This window comes from Gobio gobio (assembly GCF_949357685.1).
Source record: "Gobio gobio genome assembly, chromosome: 7".
NCBI classification, from domain to species: Eukaryota; Metazoa; Chordata; class Actinopteri; order Cypriniformes; family Gobionidae; genus Gobio; species Gobio gobio.
The window spans coordinates 29913655-29932163 of record NC_137103.1 but is presented as its reverse complement, the minus strand read 5'-3'; the positions used below and the strand labels follow the sequence as shown (position 1 = coordinate 29932163).

Sequence of the window (18509 nt, the reverse complement as noted above, 5' to 3'; positions counted from 1 at the left end):
ATATATGTATTGTAGTCATGTTTTTATCTACCTTTTACAATTTTTTTTTTAAAATTCCATTATTCGAAAAATAAACAATAATTGCGACTTTTATCTCACTGTTTTCTCTCTCTCTCTCGCAATTGTAAGATTATACCTCACAATTTGAACCTATTTTTTGCAAATCTGAGTATTATAATTCACAATTCCGACTTGTTCTTGCAATTGTGTGTTTATACCTCACATTTCTGACTTAATGGCAATTTTGAGTTTATATCTCACAATTCTGACTTTATATTCTGAATTTTCTTGCAATTGTGAGTTTATATCTCACAATTCTGGAAGACCCAACTCTATACATGTTTTGCAAGACTTGACTTCAATTTTGTAATTGAGTTTTTGCCATGAATATAGCCTTAGATGCTGAAATGGCATTAAATAAAACAATTTGAAATCTCACAATTCTGAGTTTATATTTTACAAATCTTTTTTTTTCTTCTTCTTGTAGTTCTGAGTTTATATCTGGCAATTCTGACTCAGGATTGCGAGATGAAAACTAAAGTTGCAATTATTATTTGTTTTATTCCATGGCCAAAACAAGCTCCCATAGTTTTATAAAAGTAATATTCCATACAATTCAGTCAGCAAATACTGCATTATGAATATAGTTAAGCTCTGTGTCATGCCTAACAGGATTTACCATGGTAAAGTTAGTATAAAAGAAAACAAATCCACTCACTCTTGAACCCCATTGCTAAGCAGCAGAATAGTGTATTACATTATCTACCAACAATTGCTGGGCAAGTTATGTGAAACTACACACAGGAATGGCCAGGGAGGGGGAGGTAAACAGTGTTACATGATCTCCCCTGTTATTTTATCTGCCTCAGATTCTCTAAATATGCCCCCCATAGCCTAGGACCCTCCTCCCCTCGAACACCAGAAGAGCTGGAATACAAGTTTACTGTTTGATTGTGAGAAAACGAGTGTTGGTGACATCTGGCAGAGTTTTCAAAGATCTTCACAAATGTCAGTGAAAGCTTCTCTCCATGTCACTTGTTATCGTAATCACTGCCCGGCCATCATTGTGTTATGTTAAGTAGCGAGTCTGCTTTCTGTCTGTGGCTCTTTCCTCCTTGGGTTTCAATTCCAAACATGGTTATCCTTCTCATGGTCTCTACCCCCGCCTCTCTTGCTCCATGTTTCCAACAGTCTTCAGTCCAGTGTGGGACAGGGAACAGAAGCAGAGACATTATAGGGCTGAATTTTAAAAGGACAAGTGGGTGTCAATGGAACTGAATGGAACGAAATTATGAAGCTTCCTTCATTCCAACTGTATTTGGCAGTAAGTGGTGCATTGACTGTTAGAGGCTGCGGGGAACAATCTTTTTGAATCTATTATCTAGTCTTTTTAACAGCCTTTTTAATACCTTGGGCTTATGAACCACTACTTTTTCCATCAAGGTATTTGATGACTGACTGATTTTTAATTCAGTATTCCATTGATTTGTAGACAGCAGAGGCACAAACATGAATAGTGGCGACTTCATTGACACCATCATTTACAATCACACACTCTGCAATGGATGGACCAACAGCACTGAAGGTGCCATCTACCATCTGGGTAACACCATTCTTTTTTTGGGCTATATGGGTGGGAGCACAGCATATGGGGCTCTGTACATCTTCAGTTTTTTGGCTCCCGCTTTCCTCTGTCTGGCTCTCTGGGGCTGGCTGACGGTGTGCGGCCTTGATGTCTTCATCTGGAACCTGCTGCTGATGCTGCAGTGTTTGGCCCAGGTGTGTCATCTGATTTTTCGGCTGATGCAGGACGGTTTAGCCAATGAGGAGCTTTCCGCGCTTTACAAAGCGGTCTATCTGCCGCTGGATGTACCTGTGCAGGTGTTCAAGGAGATCACGGCAGCCAGCGAGAACAATGTGCTCTCTCTAGCGGCTGAGGAGACGTATGCTGTGGAGGGGAAGACGCCCATTGATCAGCTGTCTTTTCTCATTTCTGGCAGGTGAGAAACACAACTCTACGATCTTGAACTGATTTAAACACTGCTTCTTTACCTGAAAGTGTACCAACGTCAATGTTTGTAGAAGCTCGCAATATGCAAGTTGTTCATTCTGAGTCGTATAGTGTAATAATTAACTCAGAAACAAAAAAGTTTTTTGGGTCAATGGCATAGTTTTTTGTCTCATCTAATAAATAATTCAGAAAATCATTAAAAATGCAATTAATATGTAGAGCAGAGTTTGAATTTGTCTCATATTTGAGTTTGCATCATTAATAGTTATTTTACTTGTATCACTGTGGAGCTGGCAAACAATTTGTATTGTATATAGTGCTACATAAATAAAGGTGACTTGACTTCTGAAACCTCATTAAGCAGTATTTATTTTGGCATAATCTTTTATAATATAAAATATTTTAATAAAACTACTTCACTGCTTAGGATACATTTGTCTACCAAAAAAACTTGTAAACAAAACAAACAAACAAACAAACAAAAACAAAACAGGAAACCAGAGAAAGGACCCTTGTAGACCTTCATGGCTGTGTCAAGGTCAGTAAAGGCCTGTTCACACCAAGAACAATAACTATAACGACAACTATATTAACATTTTGTTTGTTATATAAGTGTGTGCTGCACTTGTGCCATCTGCCACTTTAAATGCTCTAGTTCTTTAAAGCAGGATGGATTCTGATTGGCTGTCAAATGTTTTTATCATTCATCAGCTGGGAAATTCAAAGATATCCTTCCTCTGTGGCATTATCATTATAATTGTGGTGTGGGCTTTTCTTTTAAATGTAGAACGATTTTTATAACCATGTCTTTAATATCATTATAGTTATTGTCCTTGGTGTGAACAGGCCTTTAGTCTCTTAAAATCGCAGTTAATTTGACTTTTTTATGACATCAAGAAATAAAATGTCACAGTGAAACTCCCCAAAAAACTATAATATTATTAATTAAAATGTGTGATAGTCTATTTATCTTGAAGATTGTTAGAAACCTTTTTTTGTTGAAAATAATGATGTGTTTAAGGTTCACTAATACGCTCACATGTATTTAAGGTTAAAATAAATGTTTTTACTTTTTAACTCATGGTTAAACCACATGCCATATTGTGATGCAAATCCGAGTGTTACAGATTATATTTAAAGTAGGACTTGGTTCTATCCGATTGGATTTTAAGATGAGGGAATTGCACTTCAAAAAGAATACGAGCTTGCAGTCAGTTGTGGAGGGGTGGGGTTTAAGTGGATTAATTCGAGTGATGCAGGGTTGAGGTATTTTTGTAGAAAAACCCAGAAGTTTGCATCACACTGGTTCCCTCGAATAAAACCCAATAGTATTTTTTCATTGGCTTTTGGATTACTGCAGAAAATAAGGTCGGTGACTAACAAAAGCTTATGATTCTTACACATTTTGTTCATTGTGATAATCTTCGCAAATTAACAAAAAATGTTATGAACAAAGCTTTAAAAAAAAAATCACAAGAGGGGACTGATGTATTTTATGTTGTAGAATACAAAGTGAAAATACACAATATTGCCAGAAGTTTTGAAATTGTTCAAAATGTCTTGGTATGCTGAAGCATCAAAAGTTGGTCAAGCCCAACCCCTGAAAAACAACCCCACACCATAATCCACCCTCCACCAAACTTTACACTTGGCACAATGCAGTCAGGCAAGTACTGTTCTCCTGGCAATCACTAAACCCAGAGTCGTCCATCGGATTGCCAGACAGAGAAGTGTGATTCGTCACTCCAGAAAACACGTCTCCACTGCTCTAGAGTCCAGTGGCGGCGTTTACACCACTGCATCCAACGCTTTGTATTGCACTTGGTGATGTAAGGCTTGGATGCAGCTGCTCAGCCATGAAAACCCTTTCCATGAAACTCTCGATGCTCTGTCCTTGAGCTAATCTGAAGGCCACACAAAGTTTGGAGGTCTGTGGCTATTGACTGTGCAGAAAGTTGCTGACTTCTGCGCACTGTGCGCCTCAGCATGCGCTGACCCCGCTCTGTGATTTTACGTGGCCTACCACTTCGTGGCTGAGTTGCTGTTGTTCCCAATTGCTTCCACTTTGTTATAAGACCACTAACAGTTGACCGTGGAATATGTAGTAGTGAGGAAATTTCACAAATGGACTTATTGCACAGGTGGCAACCTATTCGAGAGTAGAGCGACCCATTCTTTCAAAAATGTTTGTAGAAGCATCTGCATGCCTTGATGCTTGATTTTATACACCTGTGGCCATGGAAGGGATTGAAGCTGTACAATAATTCAATGATTTGGGGGGCTGTCCCAATACTTTTGGCAATATAGTGTATCTTAAGAATGTGTTCACCACAGACCTTATTTCAAGCATTTAACCAAAAACCCATTGACTTCAGGATGAAACCGGAAGTGGTAAAATGCTAACTTATTTCTGGGTTTTGGCCAACAAAAAATATGCCATCCCTGCACCACTCTATGATTGGAAAAGTTTGGCATACGTCGCCAGAGAGAAATGTCGTTTCACCGGAAGATTCAGTTATGCAGATTAAAAGTCAAAATATATAAAAAAAAAGAAAAATACACACGAATCCTTCAAAATAAGATCAATAACATGCATTTAGAAAATAGGTGAATTTTCATTTAATTCTGACTTTAAGCTTCTTAAAAAAGGTGCAAAGGTTTTTCAAAACCATATGAAACCAACATTAATACAAAAAGGACACTTCTAACTAACTTGACATACATGTTTCTGCTTTTACAGGATTAGAGTGTCCTTAGAAGGTCAGTTTCTCCATTATATCTTCCCTCACCAATTTCTTGACTCTCCAGAATGGGAGTCTCTGAGACCAACAGAGGAGGGCAACTTCCAGGTACAATAACATACTGGTTTTAGGTGACAACATTTTTTTTGTCTGTGCCATTGATCAAAATTATTCAATGTTCATACAACCATGAAACATTGCATGCCCTTAAATATCCCATGACCCTTTTGACCTCAGGTGACACTAACCGCAGAGACGGACTGCCGTTACATATCTTGGCGCAGACGTCGGCTTTACCTTCTGCTGTCTAAGGATCGTTACATTGCCCGACTATTCTCTGTAATGCTCGGAAGTGACATTGCTGACAAACTTTATTCTCTCAATGACAAGCTGTTTGCCAAGAGCGGTGTGCGCCTTGATATTCGTCTGCCCAGTCTCTACCACGTCCTCGCCCCCTCGCCACAGGGAAGTGAGGGTGGCAGCACTAGCTCACCGCCCAGGGGTAGCCAAGGAGATCCTACAGTCGTGAGGGCCGATCCAGCACCGTCTAACCAACGCTCAGATGAAAGAAACCAGGCAAAGATCCCTGTGTCCAAACCTCCACATCAGCTCTGGCCCTCAGACACAGAGATGCCCTCTGGTGAGGACTCAACCAGCTTGGTTCTGGAAGACTTTGCTGATATGACAGGCTCTCTGATGGACTATGGGAGTGAGAGGGAATATTTGAAGTAAAGATTGGGGTGTTGAAGCTTAACACACTGGGACACTTCTTAAATCACAATGTAAGTACACAAGTAAGGATTGACGGGTGGGTCGGTATAGACGGTTGGGCTGGTTTGCATGAAAAGGCACAACTGCACTAACTGGACATTTGAACGGCACAAACACTGACTGATTGAGAGAATGCAGAGTGATGAATGTGCATGATGAACTGTTATATATACAGTGGTGGTCAAAATTATTAGAACACCTGACAGATCTGAAAATATTGACCTTTTTTTGCCTCCAAAACATGATTTCATTTCATACTGTTCATGAAACATGCAGATGGTTGCTCTGACCATCAAATATCAGATGAAGTTTTTATCCACTTTTAATATTTGGTATGTCCACCTTTTGCAGCAATTACAGCAGCACATCTCTCTGGCATAGTGTCAATATATTTCTTCTGAGAACTTCAACACTAATGTTATCCCATGCCTTCTGCAACTGAAGCCAAAAGCTTTCCTGTGAATGTACGATAGATCTGTCCAGTTTATTTACCAACTCGACCCCAAATGTGCTCGATGGGGTTGAGGTCCGGACTTTGAGGGGGCCAGTCCATCATTTTCAATGTTCCAGCAGATTCCTCACAGATGCTAAGTGTTCTAATAATTTTGGCCACCAATGTCTATGCAATTATTATATATTTTTTAACCTTTTGATTTATGGCTTTAGTGTCATCTGATTAATTCAAATGGAAGGAAGGCCAATAGTTCATATACAGTGATTATTATATTGAAAATTAATATTCTACAAGAATATTTTGAAAAATTTTGCCCCAATATCTCCAAAGGTTAAAATGTAAATGTTTTGAAATAAATGTTTACTTTATTAATTTATCTTATTATATTGATAATACTATTAATTTGAAATTGAATTAAAATGAAGAATTTTACATTGTAGGCTTATTATTAAATTAATGATTTAAATTACTTTTTACATTAATGTTGTTTGGGTTTCTCTTTAATAAATCGCAGTATTTTTATACTTCAAGTCTATGGTGTGTCCAAATTTAACATGCGTGTCCTTTCTGGCAGAGGAAAGGCTTCCTCGGGTGAGAGATGAGTTTAATTTAGTACATGGTAGTGGAGTTATATCCAGTGTTTCCTTCTTAGAATATTTTGTGTTAGATGTTTCTATGCTTAGAATGAGGCTGGTTTTATTTGACTACATACAGTGCCAGAGGCTGCCGAAAGACTGGAAGGGGTTTGGGATATCCAGGGATCCAAACATGCCAAGTCTGTTTATCCAGCACTCCTCCCTCTCCAAATACTTGGCTTTGCCAGCAAGGGGCAGATTTCACTTGGTACTGGATAGTGGGACAGGTGTGGGAGGAGGAGGAGGGTTCTGCTGTCATTTGAGACATGACCTTCACACGCTAGTTTCCAGAGGAATGATATATGGATCATGTCCAGAAATACAGCCTGTCCTACCGAAAACATGTGTGAGAACTACACAGATGGATAAAAACATGCCGTTAGATGTGATTATGTTGTGTTGAAATGAGTTATGTGTTTTCAATGCCATTTTAATGTGTTACCTTTTTCCATGAATCTAACAGAGGATGATACTCCAGGACGTTTTCCACTTCGTTTCCAAAGAGGATGTGCCCCACTGGCCCCTACCGACACCCCAAAGCTGTAGGAATGGTTTCAGCGGTATAAAGACCGTAACATCTGAACAATTCATCCATTAAATTTACTTTCATATGATTGAAGACAACATTAGCACAGATGCATCAAATGTACTTTTGTTTTGGACAAAACAGAATCACAGAACTTTTTTTTTCCAGATACTGTGTTATATGATTCCACATTGTGATTTCAGCATGGCTGTTTTATATTTATTTGAAATGGCATGTGCTTGTTAGTTAAATCTGTTTGGAATACTGTTCATGCGATAGGATTTGTAAGGTAAAAGCAACAAATTAGACTTTTCAACACAAACAAATACATTTTTATTTCATTTTAACACCTCAGAGTTTATTGATAGTAGCTAGATAATCGGATGTATTACAAAAGTGTGTGCTTCATCATAATAGGAAGTTAGTAAATGCTTCACATGTACTGAGACTGTATAATGACCATGTTATGAAAATTTGTTTTCATGGGGCCAACTGTTAAGTGCTGGGTTAAAAAAAGACTTGATATTCCTCTTAAGATGCCATTTCAAAGCAGAGATTAGCCTTATTAATTGTGAATTAACAGATTCTAATTTGTAATATCAAGTATGCAGTGTGCAGTTAAAAACACTAATCAGAATGCCAAAATATTAAATTTTGTACAACATTTAAGTTAATCACTGAAAATGATCCAGTACTATCAGCACATTAACACATAAAAGATCTGCTGTATGTTGAATGACCGAATTTCATAATAGGCTACACAATATTTTTGTCGTTGATTGTTGTCTAATAAAACTAAACAGAGAAATTCAGGTATGTTAAATTCACTATAACACTCTCTGGAACAGTGCACAAAAAACTAAAGTATCTGAAATCATATTTTACATTATTTGTAAAATCATAAACATTCATTTTGTGAAAACACAATAAATATATCAAACAGAACATTTCAGTCCCCTTGAATCCTATTTATGTCTTTGTCGCCAAGCTTTAATTTCTCCCAACTTAAACACGCTAAAAAACGTTAAGTGTGTGATATCCGGTTGAAAGCTGGTTAATGTATAAGCTCTCTCAAGTAGAATTGTGTTGTTTTTTTAATTTAGCACACTTGTACAAAGTCATGTGACCATGGTACTCCCCGTCCAATATTAATGTTCTTCACACATAATGGCTCCAACCCTCTGCACATAGAGCACAAATACAGTATTATTAAAGAAAGTATTACATGGGATGTGCACAATTGATGTCTAAATCAAAATATTGTGTAATTCATGAAATGAGTGTGCAGAAAGAATAAAGTAAGTTTAAAGGCAAACATTAAGGCTGCATTTACCTGGTTTGAGGGACTCCAGAGATGCATATATACTCAAAATGAATGTCTCCTTGTCTGTAGAATCGTGCTCCTGTGTTTTTCAGCTGCACTGAGTCAATTTTACACAGTCGCTCCGGGTGTGCAGCCATCTTTTTATACCCAGTTTCATCTGTATTTCTGAAAAATATGTACAAACATATTTACACACAGTTATGAACACAAGCTATGGCTCATTGAGCATAACTTGATGGTAAAACTCAAAATGAATACACACAGTTTGAGTTTTAGTTCTGTTTCGGGGTGTCCTGTAGAGATCAAGGTGAGCTGAACCTCAGCAGTCTTGTCTAATGGGGAAACCTTCAAATCCACAAGGATGTGATATGCTGAAAAAAAGTATGGGCATGAGTGATATTATTTGGATGTATTTGTAATGCTTCATTAACATAACACTTCATTTATATACTGTTATGGAAGTATAGTTTCTATTGATTTTACCAAGCCAGACTATTTTTTCCCCCTAGGGTAAATATTTTTGGGAGACTATATTCTACCATTCAAAAGGTCAGTATAAGATTTTATATATATATATATATATCTTATATTTTTGAAAGAAATGCTAACCAAGGCTGGTTTTATTTAAATTTAAATAAATTAGAATATATTTAAAAAATGCAATTTGTTCCTGTGATGGCAAAGCTGAATTTTCAGCATCATTACTCCAGTCTTCAGTGTCACACGATCCTTCAGAAATCACTCTAATATGCTGATTTGCTGCTCAAGAAACATTTCTTAACATTATCAGTGTTGAAAATATAGGTTTGCTACTTCATATTTTTATGGAAACATAACATTCTCAGGATTCTGTAATAAAAGTATTAATTACTGACCGCAAACTTTAGTGCAGGTATTTAAAAAGTAGACAACATGAGTTAATATGAAAGACTGTTTAAAGCAGCACTAGGTAACTTTTCAACCTTTATAATATATTTTCAAACCTCTTGTGATGATACATCGACTTACAATAGGTTGAATGACACGTCTGCCAAAGCCTGACGGGGTCTGTATCGTTTTTAATCGTACTTTTAAACTTCGGGTTTCGGGTAGTAACCCGAGAAAAAAAAGAACTACAAAATTCGACTGCTTTACAGCATATACGTCACTTCCACCACCACCCCCACTTCCTTAAATTCGGACGTGTGAGCCAAACTATCATTTGTTTGCCGAATGTTATAGTCATGGCCGAAGCAGCACAGAAAAATAAGAAAGCAAAGGTTTTGTCGGAGGAAAGCAAAAAGAGGAAACGAGAAAGTGATCGGATTAAAGGCAGGACGAGGATCAACATTGGGCCAGCGTTTGCTCGTTGGCGTGAGCTGGAGGAGGAGGGGCTACATTCTTGCAAGTAAATACATATGATAAGACGTACAAAATCATATTTTAGGATACCTAACATGTCTGTGATATTGGTTTATTTGTCTTGCCTCAAGCTATAATGCAAATCGATTTTTCAAATTTGCAGATTCATCTAGGGTAGCTTGATATTATAATATTGACGATATATGGTTATTACCTACCACTCAAACATTGAATTGAAGTATCATATAGATTCTGTAAAACGGTAACCAATAGACTAGGCTACTATAATGACGCTGGCTTGTAAACGTGAGCATCGCGATCATTTGGCGTTTGAAAAAAATAAAACCCATGAAATTATACTCATATGACATGCTGAAACATATGCCACTGTACCTGGGATGAAGACATTTCACACGCAACGCAAGCAGAACACCTGAATGTGAACTCCTGCAGTGTTCAGGGCTATCATAGTTGTCATGTCAACAAATGCTCGTGCGATGCATCCCCTGATGTAGAATGACAGTTTACGACAGTAGTAGAGGACAATACTGTTTCCCAACTGTAGGGGGACCCCGAGAGCAAAAACTACCTAGTGCTGCTTTAAGCCTAATTAGGACATAAATCAATGTTAATACATGCAGTATCTGTGAGAGTGGACAAAATGACAAAATGCACAAGTCATACATACCACAATACGGAGCCATAGCGGTGGTCAGGAGATAGACCTTCTCTTGATTTGGCAGGGGAGTTGCTGTTATCCCACTGTTCTTTAACAAGCCTAAAGTACACACATATAGAAATAGACAAACAGAGAGCAATTGTGCATCAAAGGCTTGTGTCATACATTACGTGAAACAATGTTATCCTTTTGTTATATAATCAGCCTCAAGTAAAACATTTTCTGCAGTTAGACACACTCATGCGCACAAAAAGTCAAGCCTGATTAAACACCTAAATGAACTAGAACATCAAGGTCATAACCATCTAAAATTAGATTAGCATGCAAACCCCCTCAGAATTATTATTCACATTTTCACTGACACAGGCACAGAGATTGAGGACATGCATGTTAACTATGGCCATCCTCCTTCCTGAAGACATATCATTCAGTCTATGAACTACAAAAATGTTTGCGCATCATGGTTATTTTACTAAGAAAATGTAAAATGTATATGTTGATTACATCAATTAAATTCAAAAGCTAGTTTTATATTATATATATATATATGCCACAATTCTCAATATAATATTGAACCGTTCGGTACGGCCTTCACGGTTCAATACGCGCTTGTGAATTGCGGTTTTCTCGGTTTTGCATTTAATTAATAATTTTTCTACAAATTCTATAATTTGCCTCCTCCATCCCAATACTGAACAACGCAACATACATTCACATCACACCTTAGTGCTGGAGTTATACTCACGGAACACTATAGTTATTCACAATCCCGAAAGTTCATTATTTGCATGTGTTTTAAAGCCTTGCCGGCTCATTCGCGTGCGCGGTTTTAACATGCGCTTTTCGGAGCTCGCGCACTAAACGCCTGTCAAACACGTGATTACGGGACTAAATAGTCGTTTTACTGCGCTAATACTGTCAAATACACACAAGGTTAACATAAACACAGTCGGTTATGTCTAAAGTGAAAGTAAAATCGGCGTGTCAGTATATTAGATGCGCAGGTCTTACATTTTTCCAGTCTTCAACTGTCTAATTTTGGTGAGCTCGCGCAAATTGTAGCCTCTTTTTCCTATTTGTAGGGGAGATGAGTGGTACCCGGTAGGGTCTTCTGCTGTTGTAGCCCATCCGCCTCAAGGTTGTGCGTGTTGTGGCTTCACAAATGCTTTGCTGCATACCTCAGTTGTAACGATTTGCACGAGCTCACCAAAATTGGACAGTTGAAGACTGGAAAAATGTTGCCTGGTCTGATGAGTCTCGATTTCTGTTGAGACATTCAGATGGTAGAGTCAGAATTTGGCGTAAACAGAATGAGAACATGGATCCATCATGCCTTGTTACCACTGTACAGGCTGGTGGTGGTGGTGTAATGGTGTGGGGGATGTTTTCTTGGCACACTTTAGGCCCCTTAGTGCCAGTTGGGCATCGTTTAAATGCCACGGCCTACCTGAGCATTGTTTCTGACCATGTCCATCCCTTTATGACCACCATGTACCCATCCTCTGATGGCTACTTCCAGCAGGATAATGCACCATGTCACAAAGCTCAAATCATTTCAAATTGGTTTCTTGAACATGACAATGAGTTCACTGTACTAAAATGGCCCCCAAAGTCACCAGATCTCAACCCAATAGAGCATCTTTAGGATGTGGTGGAACGGGAGCTTCGTGCCCTGGATGTGCATCCCACAAATCTCCATCAACTGCAAGATGCTATCCTATCAATATGGGCCAACATTTCTAAAGAATGCTTTCAGCACCTTGTTGAATCAATGCCACGTAAAATTAGGGCAGTTCTGAAGGCGAAAGGGGGTCAAACACAGTATTAGTATGGTGTTCCTAATAATCCTTTAGGTGAGTGTATATATATATATAAACAGTGAGGAAAATAAGTATTTGAACACCCTGCTATTTTGCAAGTTCTCCCACTTAGAAATCATGGAGGGGTCTGAAATTGTCATCGTAGGTGCATGTCCACTGTGAGAGACATAATCTAAAAAAAAAAAAAATCCAGAAATCACAATGTATGATTTTTTAACTATTTATTTGTATGATACAGCTGCAAATAAGTATTTTAACACCTGTCTATCAGCTAGAATTCTGACCCTCAAAGACCTGTTAGTCTGCCTTTAAAATGTCCACCTCCACTCCATTTATTATCCTAAATTAGATGTTAATCTATTCTCAAAGTTGGGTTGGGAGCTGGGTCTATACTACGCAAGCTATGATGACTTTCACCTTGATATTTTAGCGCGGATGTATACCAATCCGAGTTGCACTGTAGTAGGGGGCGAGAAAACGAGTCTTCGAACCTGTGTGTATGCCTACTAGTGTTGTCAAAATTATCCATATTTCGATATGTATCGATACTGAAATATCTGAAACGATACGATACTCATTTTCTAAAGTATCGATATTAGCTGTGCTCTCCTCTCCGACCGACAGCGAGTTGACACGCATTCAGTCCGGTTAACCCTCTGAACATTGCGAATGGTTGTTCTGTTGGATTTTTCCTCATGACAGCGTGTTAGTATTGGTGTGACCGTTCTGAATTTCGTGCGGGGTTGCACATAACGTTAATTCTACTAGTTCCCGCAGATTTCGTGCTCGCATCTGAAGAGCACATACACATACCGTAATAAAGCCGCCTCTGACATACAAGTGCAAAAACTAGCTTTTTTTCCCCATCTTATTATGGTCAAATACACCCAAAAATGTCTCAATGCCCATCTTGGTGAGTTTTAATGTAAACACAGTCATAACCAGCTCACAGGAACAGTGTTTGGGATCCATGCGTGCGTCAGGTCTTAAAGGGAATGGCTCAAATGAGCTATTTTAATCTAGATAATTGATAAACTGATAATTCCAAGATTACAGTGATATTAATCTAGATTAAAAAAATGAATCTATGCCCACCACTAATATATACATGTTCACAAAACAGACTTAAATATTTAAAATGCTTCCAAACAGATTTTTACTTTAAATCATTCTGCTAACTCATCATTACCTATTTGTGGGCATGTACCATTGAAGGGGCCCCCACAGGTGATGCATTTTCCTGCCAGGAATTCCTCATAACTGGAGCAGGGGAAACCAATAAGCAGACAGGAGCCGTTCAAGGCGCTCATGTAGACATGTAGTGCCCTCATGTGGTCACAAATGACATAGCCATACACTGGAAAGTAGATCAAAACTGACAACAAAGACAGATTCTCAGGTAGCATGAAGCTACGGTACATTTTTAAGCTTAATGTCTCTGTTAGTGTTTGGTCAGCTTTTGCTGTCCACTTACTTGAAGCAAACTTTGAGCGTGCGCAACCGGCTTGGTCCATTCCACCATTTAAGAAGAAGTCCACATGTCCGACAGGAATGGATATTCCAAAGTCTGGCAAACGTACAAATTTTCAGTTCATTTGTGCACAGATAAGTATAGGTTATACTTATATATTGAAAATAACACCAGTGGCACACTTATAAGAACTCTTGTGGTTAAATAATAAATCAAGAAATATGTCCTGCTCAATATTAGACACTAATATAAATGAAAATAGATATAGGTCATCTCAGGCAAAGAGCAGATTCACTCTTACAGTCAGAGTCAGTGTGGATGGCCTCAACAAACAAGGCATCAGATGAATCCAGACGGTCAAATGGATCAGCACTCTTAAACATTGGTCCTGCTGGGTCCAGACCTGGGCACACAAAACTCACATATATGTTCTGTATTATACAAAATTATTAACATTTAGGCACTTTTAGGATTCTGCATAAACACACGAAACACTTTAGTTTAAAGGATCAATCAGGGTCTTGTTTTCTCACCAAGGTTTTGTGGTGTAACAATTTGTCATTGTTTATTTGGAGTGCTCTCGCGGCCTCCGCTTTAGTCTGAAAGACTCATTCAGTGTGGTGCGGTGTTGGTCTTTGTTCCACTCATAAGCATCTTCTTATCAGGATAAAATTAACAGCCTACATGGTCCTATGGCAGGCTTTATCATTACATAGAGTCTTTATGCAATAGGATTACGCAAATCAGACGAGTTTAGGTATAAGCGCACAAATGTGAAAACCGGTTTTTCATTTTTTTTCTAATTTAATAGATTTTAATAGAGCATAAGAATAAGGGATCATTTAATTATGTATTATTTTCATTATTTTGTAGTACATTTAAATTTTATAATATTATATTTGATAAATTGTGAACATATCGATTAATAATATTTGCTTTAATGACAGCTTTTGAAGATTTTGATACCTATATTTTCAATATGGTCTCTTATTTGATCAATTTATATATCAATGTATTTTTATTTTGTCATTTAATTAAAATATTACCTGTGATTCGACCCAGCTTGCCCTCAAATAGGGTCCCCACAAATCCACACACATGTGCTCCAAGACTCACACCGATGAAATGGAAAGATTCCAGCGTGCTTCCATATTTCTACAAAAGAATATCAACGTACTTTCAATGTCATATTACTCTTTACAATGTACGTTCAATGTCATATTACTTTTTACAATGTACGTTCAATGTCATATTACTCTTTACGATGAACTTTCAATGTCATATTACTCTTTACAACTTACTTTCAATGTCATATTACTCTTTACAATGTACTTTCAATGTCATATTACTCTTTACAATGTACTTTCTATGTGTTGACTGTTACTTTTGATCACTGTGAATATAAGTTTATTATGTTTATTACTTCTGTCAGATGGACACTGCTTACAGCTGTGTAGCCATTGTTATGTAGTGGTCAAGTGTACTATAATGACAATGGATTCTATAATACTTGGACATAATCAAAACATTTACCGTAAGCTGATTGATAAGCACTGATATCTGCACCGCCACCTCTTTGTAGTTCTCTACTACCAGGTTATAAGCAAAGGAGGCTCCATAGATCCAATCCACCACCAGAACGTTCACATTCTCTTCCCGCAGTAGAGCCTGGGCTAAGCCACTCACCCAGGAAGGTTTACTTCCCAAGGCTCTGAAACGCAGTAAAACAAGGAATCATCTGTATTAAAGATCATTACACTGACTTTCCTATTACAAAATGCTGCTGATTAAATGCTTCACCTGTATCCATGAACAATGACTTTAGTGGGGAGTGATGAATTGAAGTAAGCCGTGTGATTCTGGGTGTGGTTGAGGCAGTCCTGCGTGAATAGACTGGCACAGTCTGCATTCCTTCGTGTCAGGAGAAGGTACTGAACCTGGAGCTTGGTGGCCTGTCTGTATTCCAGCCAGGTGGTGTTGTTGAAGTCAGCACACTTGGTTAGGGATGGTTCCTCATAACCTGTAAAGTTGAATGACATGGAATGGCATGCCAAAAAAGTTAAAACACAGTTTTGAGATTTTAATGTTTTACTGAATTCACCTGACAATGCTTTACCTGCAATTCCTAGATGTGTACATTTGACTTTGCTGAGGCAAATTTGTAAAGTGAAATATTTATATTGTGTATTTAATAATAAGGAAGAAAAGCAGAAGATATTTAAGAAATTAAATTTGGAAGGTGAATAATTTTTATTGAATTTAAATTCAAACATATAACATTGCAGCCAACAAAAATGTAAGCACTATTAAAGAAAATACATTTTAATTTTGATTGTGCAATTCAACATGTTTTTTTTTGTACCAATGATTTTGTGCTTTCATATTGTAATTCTTTATTGGGCTTTCAATAAAACAATGGACCAGTCAACATTTATTACATATCAAATTCTGTACACACTTAAATTCACAATTGTGGATCTGTGAACCATTTATTGACACAATACAACTTCAAGTAACTCCAAATAAAACATCTCTCTTTTAAATAAGGCTGGACTATGTGTGGTGTGTTCACATACACCTAATATAACTGGCATAATTAAAAAATGTATTCCATGTAATATATTGAGCAAAAATTATCTTACCCACAACAGAGGTGACACACGCTGACAAAAGGAAATAAACTTTGATCCATTTCCAAGCCATTGCTTTACTGATCAACAGTGCTAAATCAGCTGAATGAGAAGATTCTTCTGGTTAGCTGTTGAAGTGCAAAATCGTTCTTTCTCTTTCTGCATTATTGCAACGTATTTTGTTCCTGTTCCTCAACTAGTTGCCCCAAGAAGCCTGGAATCCACTTAATAGCCAGGCACAATATGTTACACAATGCCTGTTTCTGAGAAAAATGCTAAATATCCGATTAAGTGAGATGAAGGGCTTTTCCTTCCGTTCCTGGTGTGCAGTTATAAACCATGTCAGCATGTAAACCTGAGAGAAATTAACTCCCAGCTTCCATCCTGCGATAGCTTATGTGGCTAGTGGGGACTTTGTCTAGGCGTGGACTGCAACAATGAAAAACAAATGATCTGTCCACTGGTCTGCAGCTGGTTGTCAACCCATGACCTCACAGATGAAATGTTTTATTGTTTGTCCGAGGCTGGACTCTGGCCTCTTTAGCACAGTGTCCAGCCAAAACTCTCAGAAGGGTTTTAGCTGGATTGAAGTGAAATTAACACAATCAGTTGGCCTCACTTGAAAGACATTATTATCAACAGCTGTTTGTATGTTCAGAGTCCCCCATTCATCTTCTGCAAAAGAAGAGATAGAGAGAGCATTTTCTCGTGGTTCCCCCCTGAGCACTTGGTGCCCTACGGTCCAGTGCTGCATCGAAAGCCAGACATGAAAGGGAACTAAATTCGTTTCTCTGTGTGTGTGGGAAGTTTTGTGTGCACACACATCCGAAGCACAAGCACAGAAATCCGACTTGCGAATAGCCTACTGAATTGAGCTCTCTTTCACATCTTCTTGCGCTTAAACATACTATTTAAACAAAAATTGTCAAAATGCCTGTCTTGGCAAGTATCCTCATAAACATAGTCAGTTATGTCTTAAGTGAACACCAACAGTTGGAAGAAAGAATTGGTATATTGGATCCCTACATTAACTCTTAAAGTGACAGCTGCCTAATATTCCTGCTGTTTCTAATTTAAACCAAACCACAAAAGACAAAGAAAAATCACTCACTGCTCTTGACTGGATAACTTATAAATTTAATCTAGATGTTTCATAGCTGGTAAATTATTTAAGGCCGGTAAATTTTCTTAAAGGTATAGTTCACCCCAAAATGAAAATTAGCCCATAATTTACTCACCCTCAAGTCATCCTAGGTGTATATGACATTCTTCTTTCAGACGAATAAAATCAAATAAAAAATAAAAAAAATAAAAAATAAATAAAAAAAAAGAGTTATATTACAAAAGTCCTGGCTAATCCAAGCATTAGAATTGGATTTATAGTTGCTCTGTTTTTGAAGTCCATAAAAAGTGCATCTGCCCATCAAATAACATGCTCCGCGCGGCTCTGGGGTGTTAATAAAGGCCTTCTGAAGCGAATCGATGCGTTTGTGTAAGAAAAATATCCATATTTAAAACTTTATAAAGTAAACTTTCGGCCGACCGCCTTCCCTGTTCAATATATGGAAAAATTGTTGAAAGTTCCCCTGCCGATCGAAAGACTAACGCGACCAGGTCCGCTCGTCATGACGTCACGTACGCATCTTGAGTTTCACTGTTAACATTCAACACTTTTCCACAGAAGGCGGTCGGCCGAAAGTTTACTTGATAAAGTTTTAAATATAGATATTTTTCTTACACAAACGCGTCGATTCGCTTCAGACGGGCTTTATTAACACCCCGGAGCCACGCGGAGCATGTTATTTGACGGACAGATGCACTTTTTATGGACTTCAAAAACAGAGCAACTATAATCCTATTCTAATGCTTGGATTAGCCTGGACTTTTGTAATATAACTCAGATTTTATTCGTCTGAAAGTAGAATGTCATATACACCTAGGATGACTTGAAGGTGAGTAGATTATGGGCTAATTTTCATTTTTGGGTGAACTATCCCTTTAAGTCACCGACAAATTGGCATGTGTGGCAAAAAGTTAGTTGTAGACCCTGGGTAGGCCTATGAGTTACCACAGTACAGTCGTTTGCTTATAAGTCATTATTTGCAT

At 37.9% G+C, this 18509-nt stretch overlaps 2 protein-coding genes across 5 annotated transcripts; one reads left to right on the top strand and one right to left on the bottom strand.

Annotated features, from left to right (window-relative positions):
- The first annotated feature begins 1169 nt into the window (after positions 1-1169).
- Positions 1170-8085, top strand: popdc2 (popeye domain cAMP effector 2). 3 transcript variants are annotated; one of them, XR_013816928.1, is made up of 5 exons: positions 1170-1324; positions 1493-2000; positions 4752-4860; positions 4990-5534; positions 7076-8085. XR_013816928.1 is itself a non-coding variant. In XM_079822365.1 (5 exons), exons 1-5 carry the CDS (start codon positions 1279-1281, stop codon positions 7156-7158), a joined length of 1149 nt encoding a protein of 382 aa, XP_079678491.1. In that variant the 5' UTR covers positions 1171-1278; the 3' UTR covers positions 7159-8085. The 3 variants fall into 3 exon arrangements, 1 of the variants encoding a protein (XP_079678491.1); XM_079822365.1 differs by having other exon boundaries at positions 1171-1324; positions 4990-5392; XR_013816929.1 differs by lacking the exon at positions 1170-1324 and having other exon boundaries at positions 1369-2000.
- Positions 7445-17143, bottom strand: pla1a (phospholipase A1 member A). Of its 2 annotated transcripts, none has more exons than XM_079822363.1 (11): positions 16416-17143; positions 15574-15793; positions 15307-15484; positions 14820-14928; positions 14075-14176; positions 13777-13869; positions 13492-13677; positions 10492-10581; positions 8725-8833; positions 8472-8627; positions 7445-8319 (listed from the first exon to the last, which is right to left on the bottom strand). In XM_079822363.1, the coding sequence occupies exons 1-11, from the start codon at positions 16474-16476 to the stop codon at positions 8238-8240; spliced, it is 1386 nt and encodes a 461-aa protein (XP_079678489.1). In that variant the 5' UTR covers positions 16477-17143; the 3' UTR covers positions 7445-8237. The 2 variants fall into 2 exon arrangements, with proteins under 2 accessions (XP_079678489.1, XP_079678490.1); XM_079822364.1 differs by having other exon boundaries at positions 13492-13659.
- Between the last annotated feature and the right edge of the window lie 1366 nt (positions 17144-18509).

Excerpts from the sequence above, each read along its gene's own strand:
- popdc2 (XM_079822365.1), top strand. The coding sequence starts at position 1,279 with ATGGAACGAAATTATGAAGCTTCCTTCATTCCAACTGTATTTGGCA. Across the intron at positions 4,861-4,989 it reads CAGAGGAGGGCAACTTCCAG|GTGACACTAACCGCAGAGAC; the intron begins GTACAATAACAT and ends TTTTGACCTCAG. Across the intron at positions 5,393-7,075 it reads AGACACAGAGATGCCCTCTG|AGGATGATACTCCAGGACGT; the intron begins GTGAGGACTCAA and ends TGAATCTAACAG.
- pla1a (XM_079822363.1), bottom strand. The coding sequence starts at position 16,476 with ATGGCTTGGAAATGGATCAAAGTTTATTTCCTTTTGTCAGCGTGTGTC. Across the intron at positions 15,485-15,573 it reads GTCATTGTTCATGGATACAG|AGCCTTGGGAAGTAAACCTT; the intron begins GTGAAGCATTTA and ends ACTGCGTTTCAG. Across the intron at positions 14,177-14,819 it reads CAAGCTGGGTCGAATCACAG|GTCTGGACCCAGCAGGACCA; the intron begins GTAATATTTTAA and ends TTGTGTGCCCAG.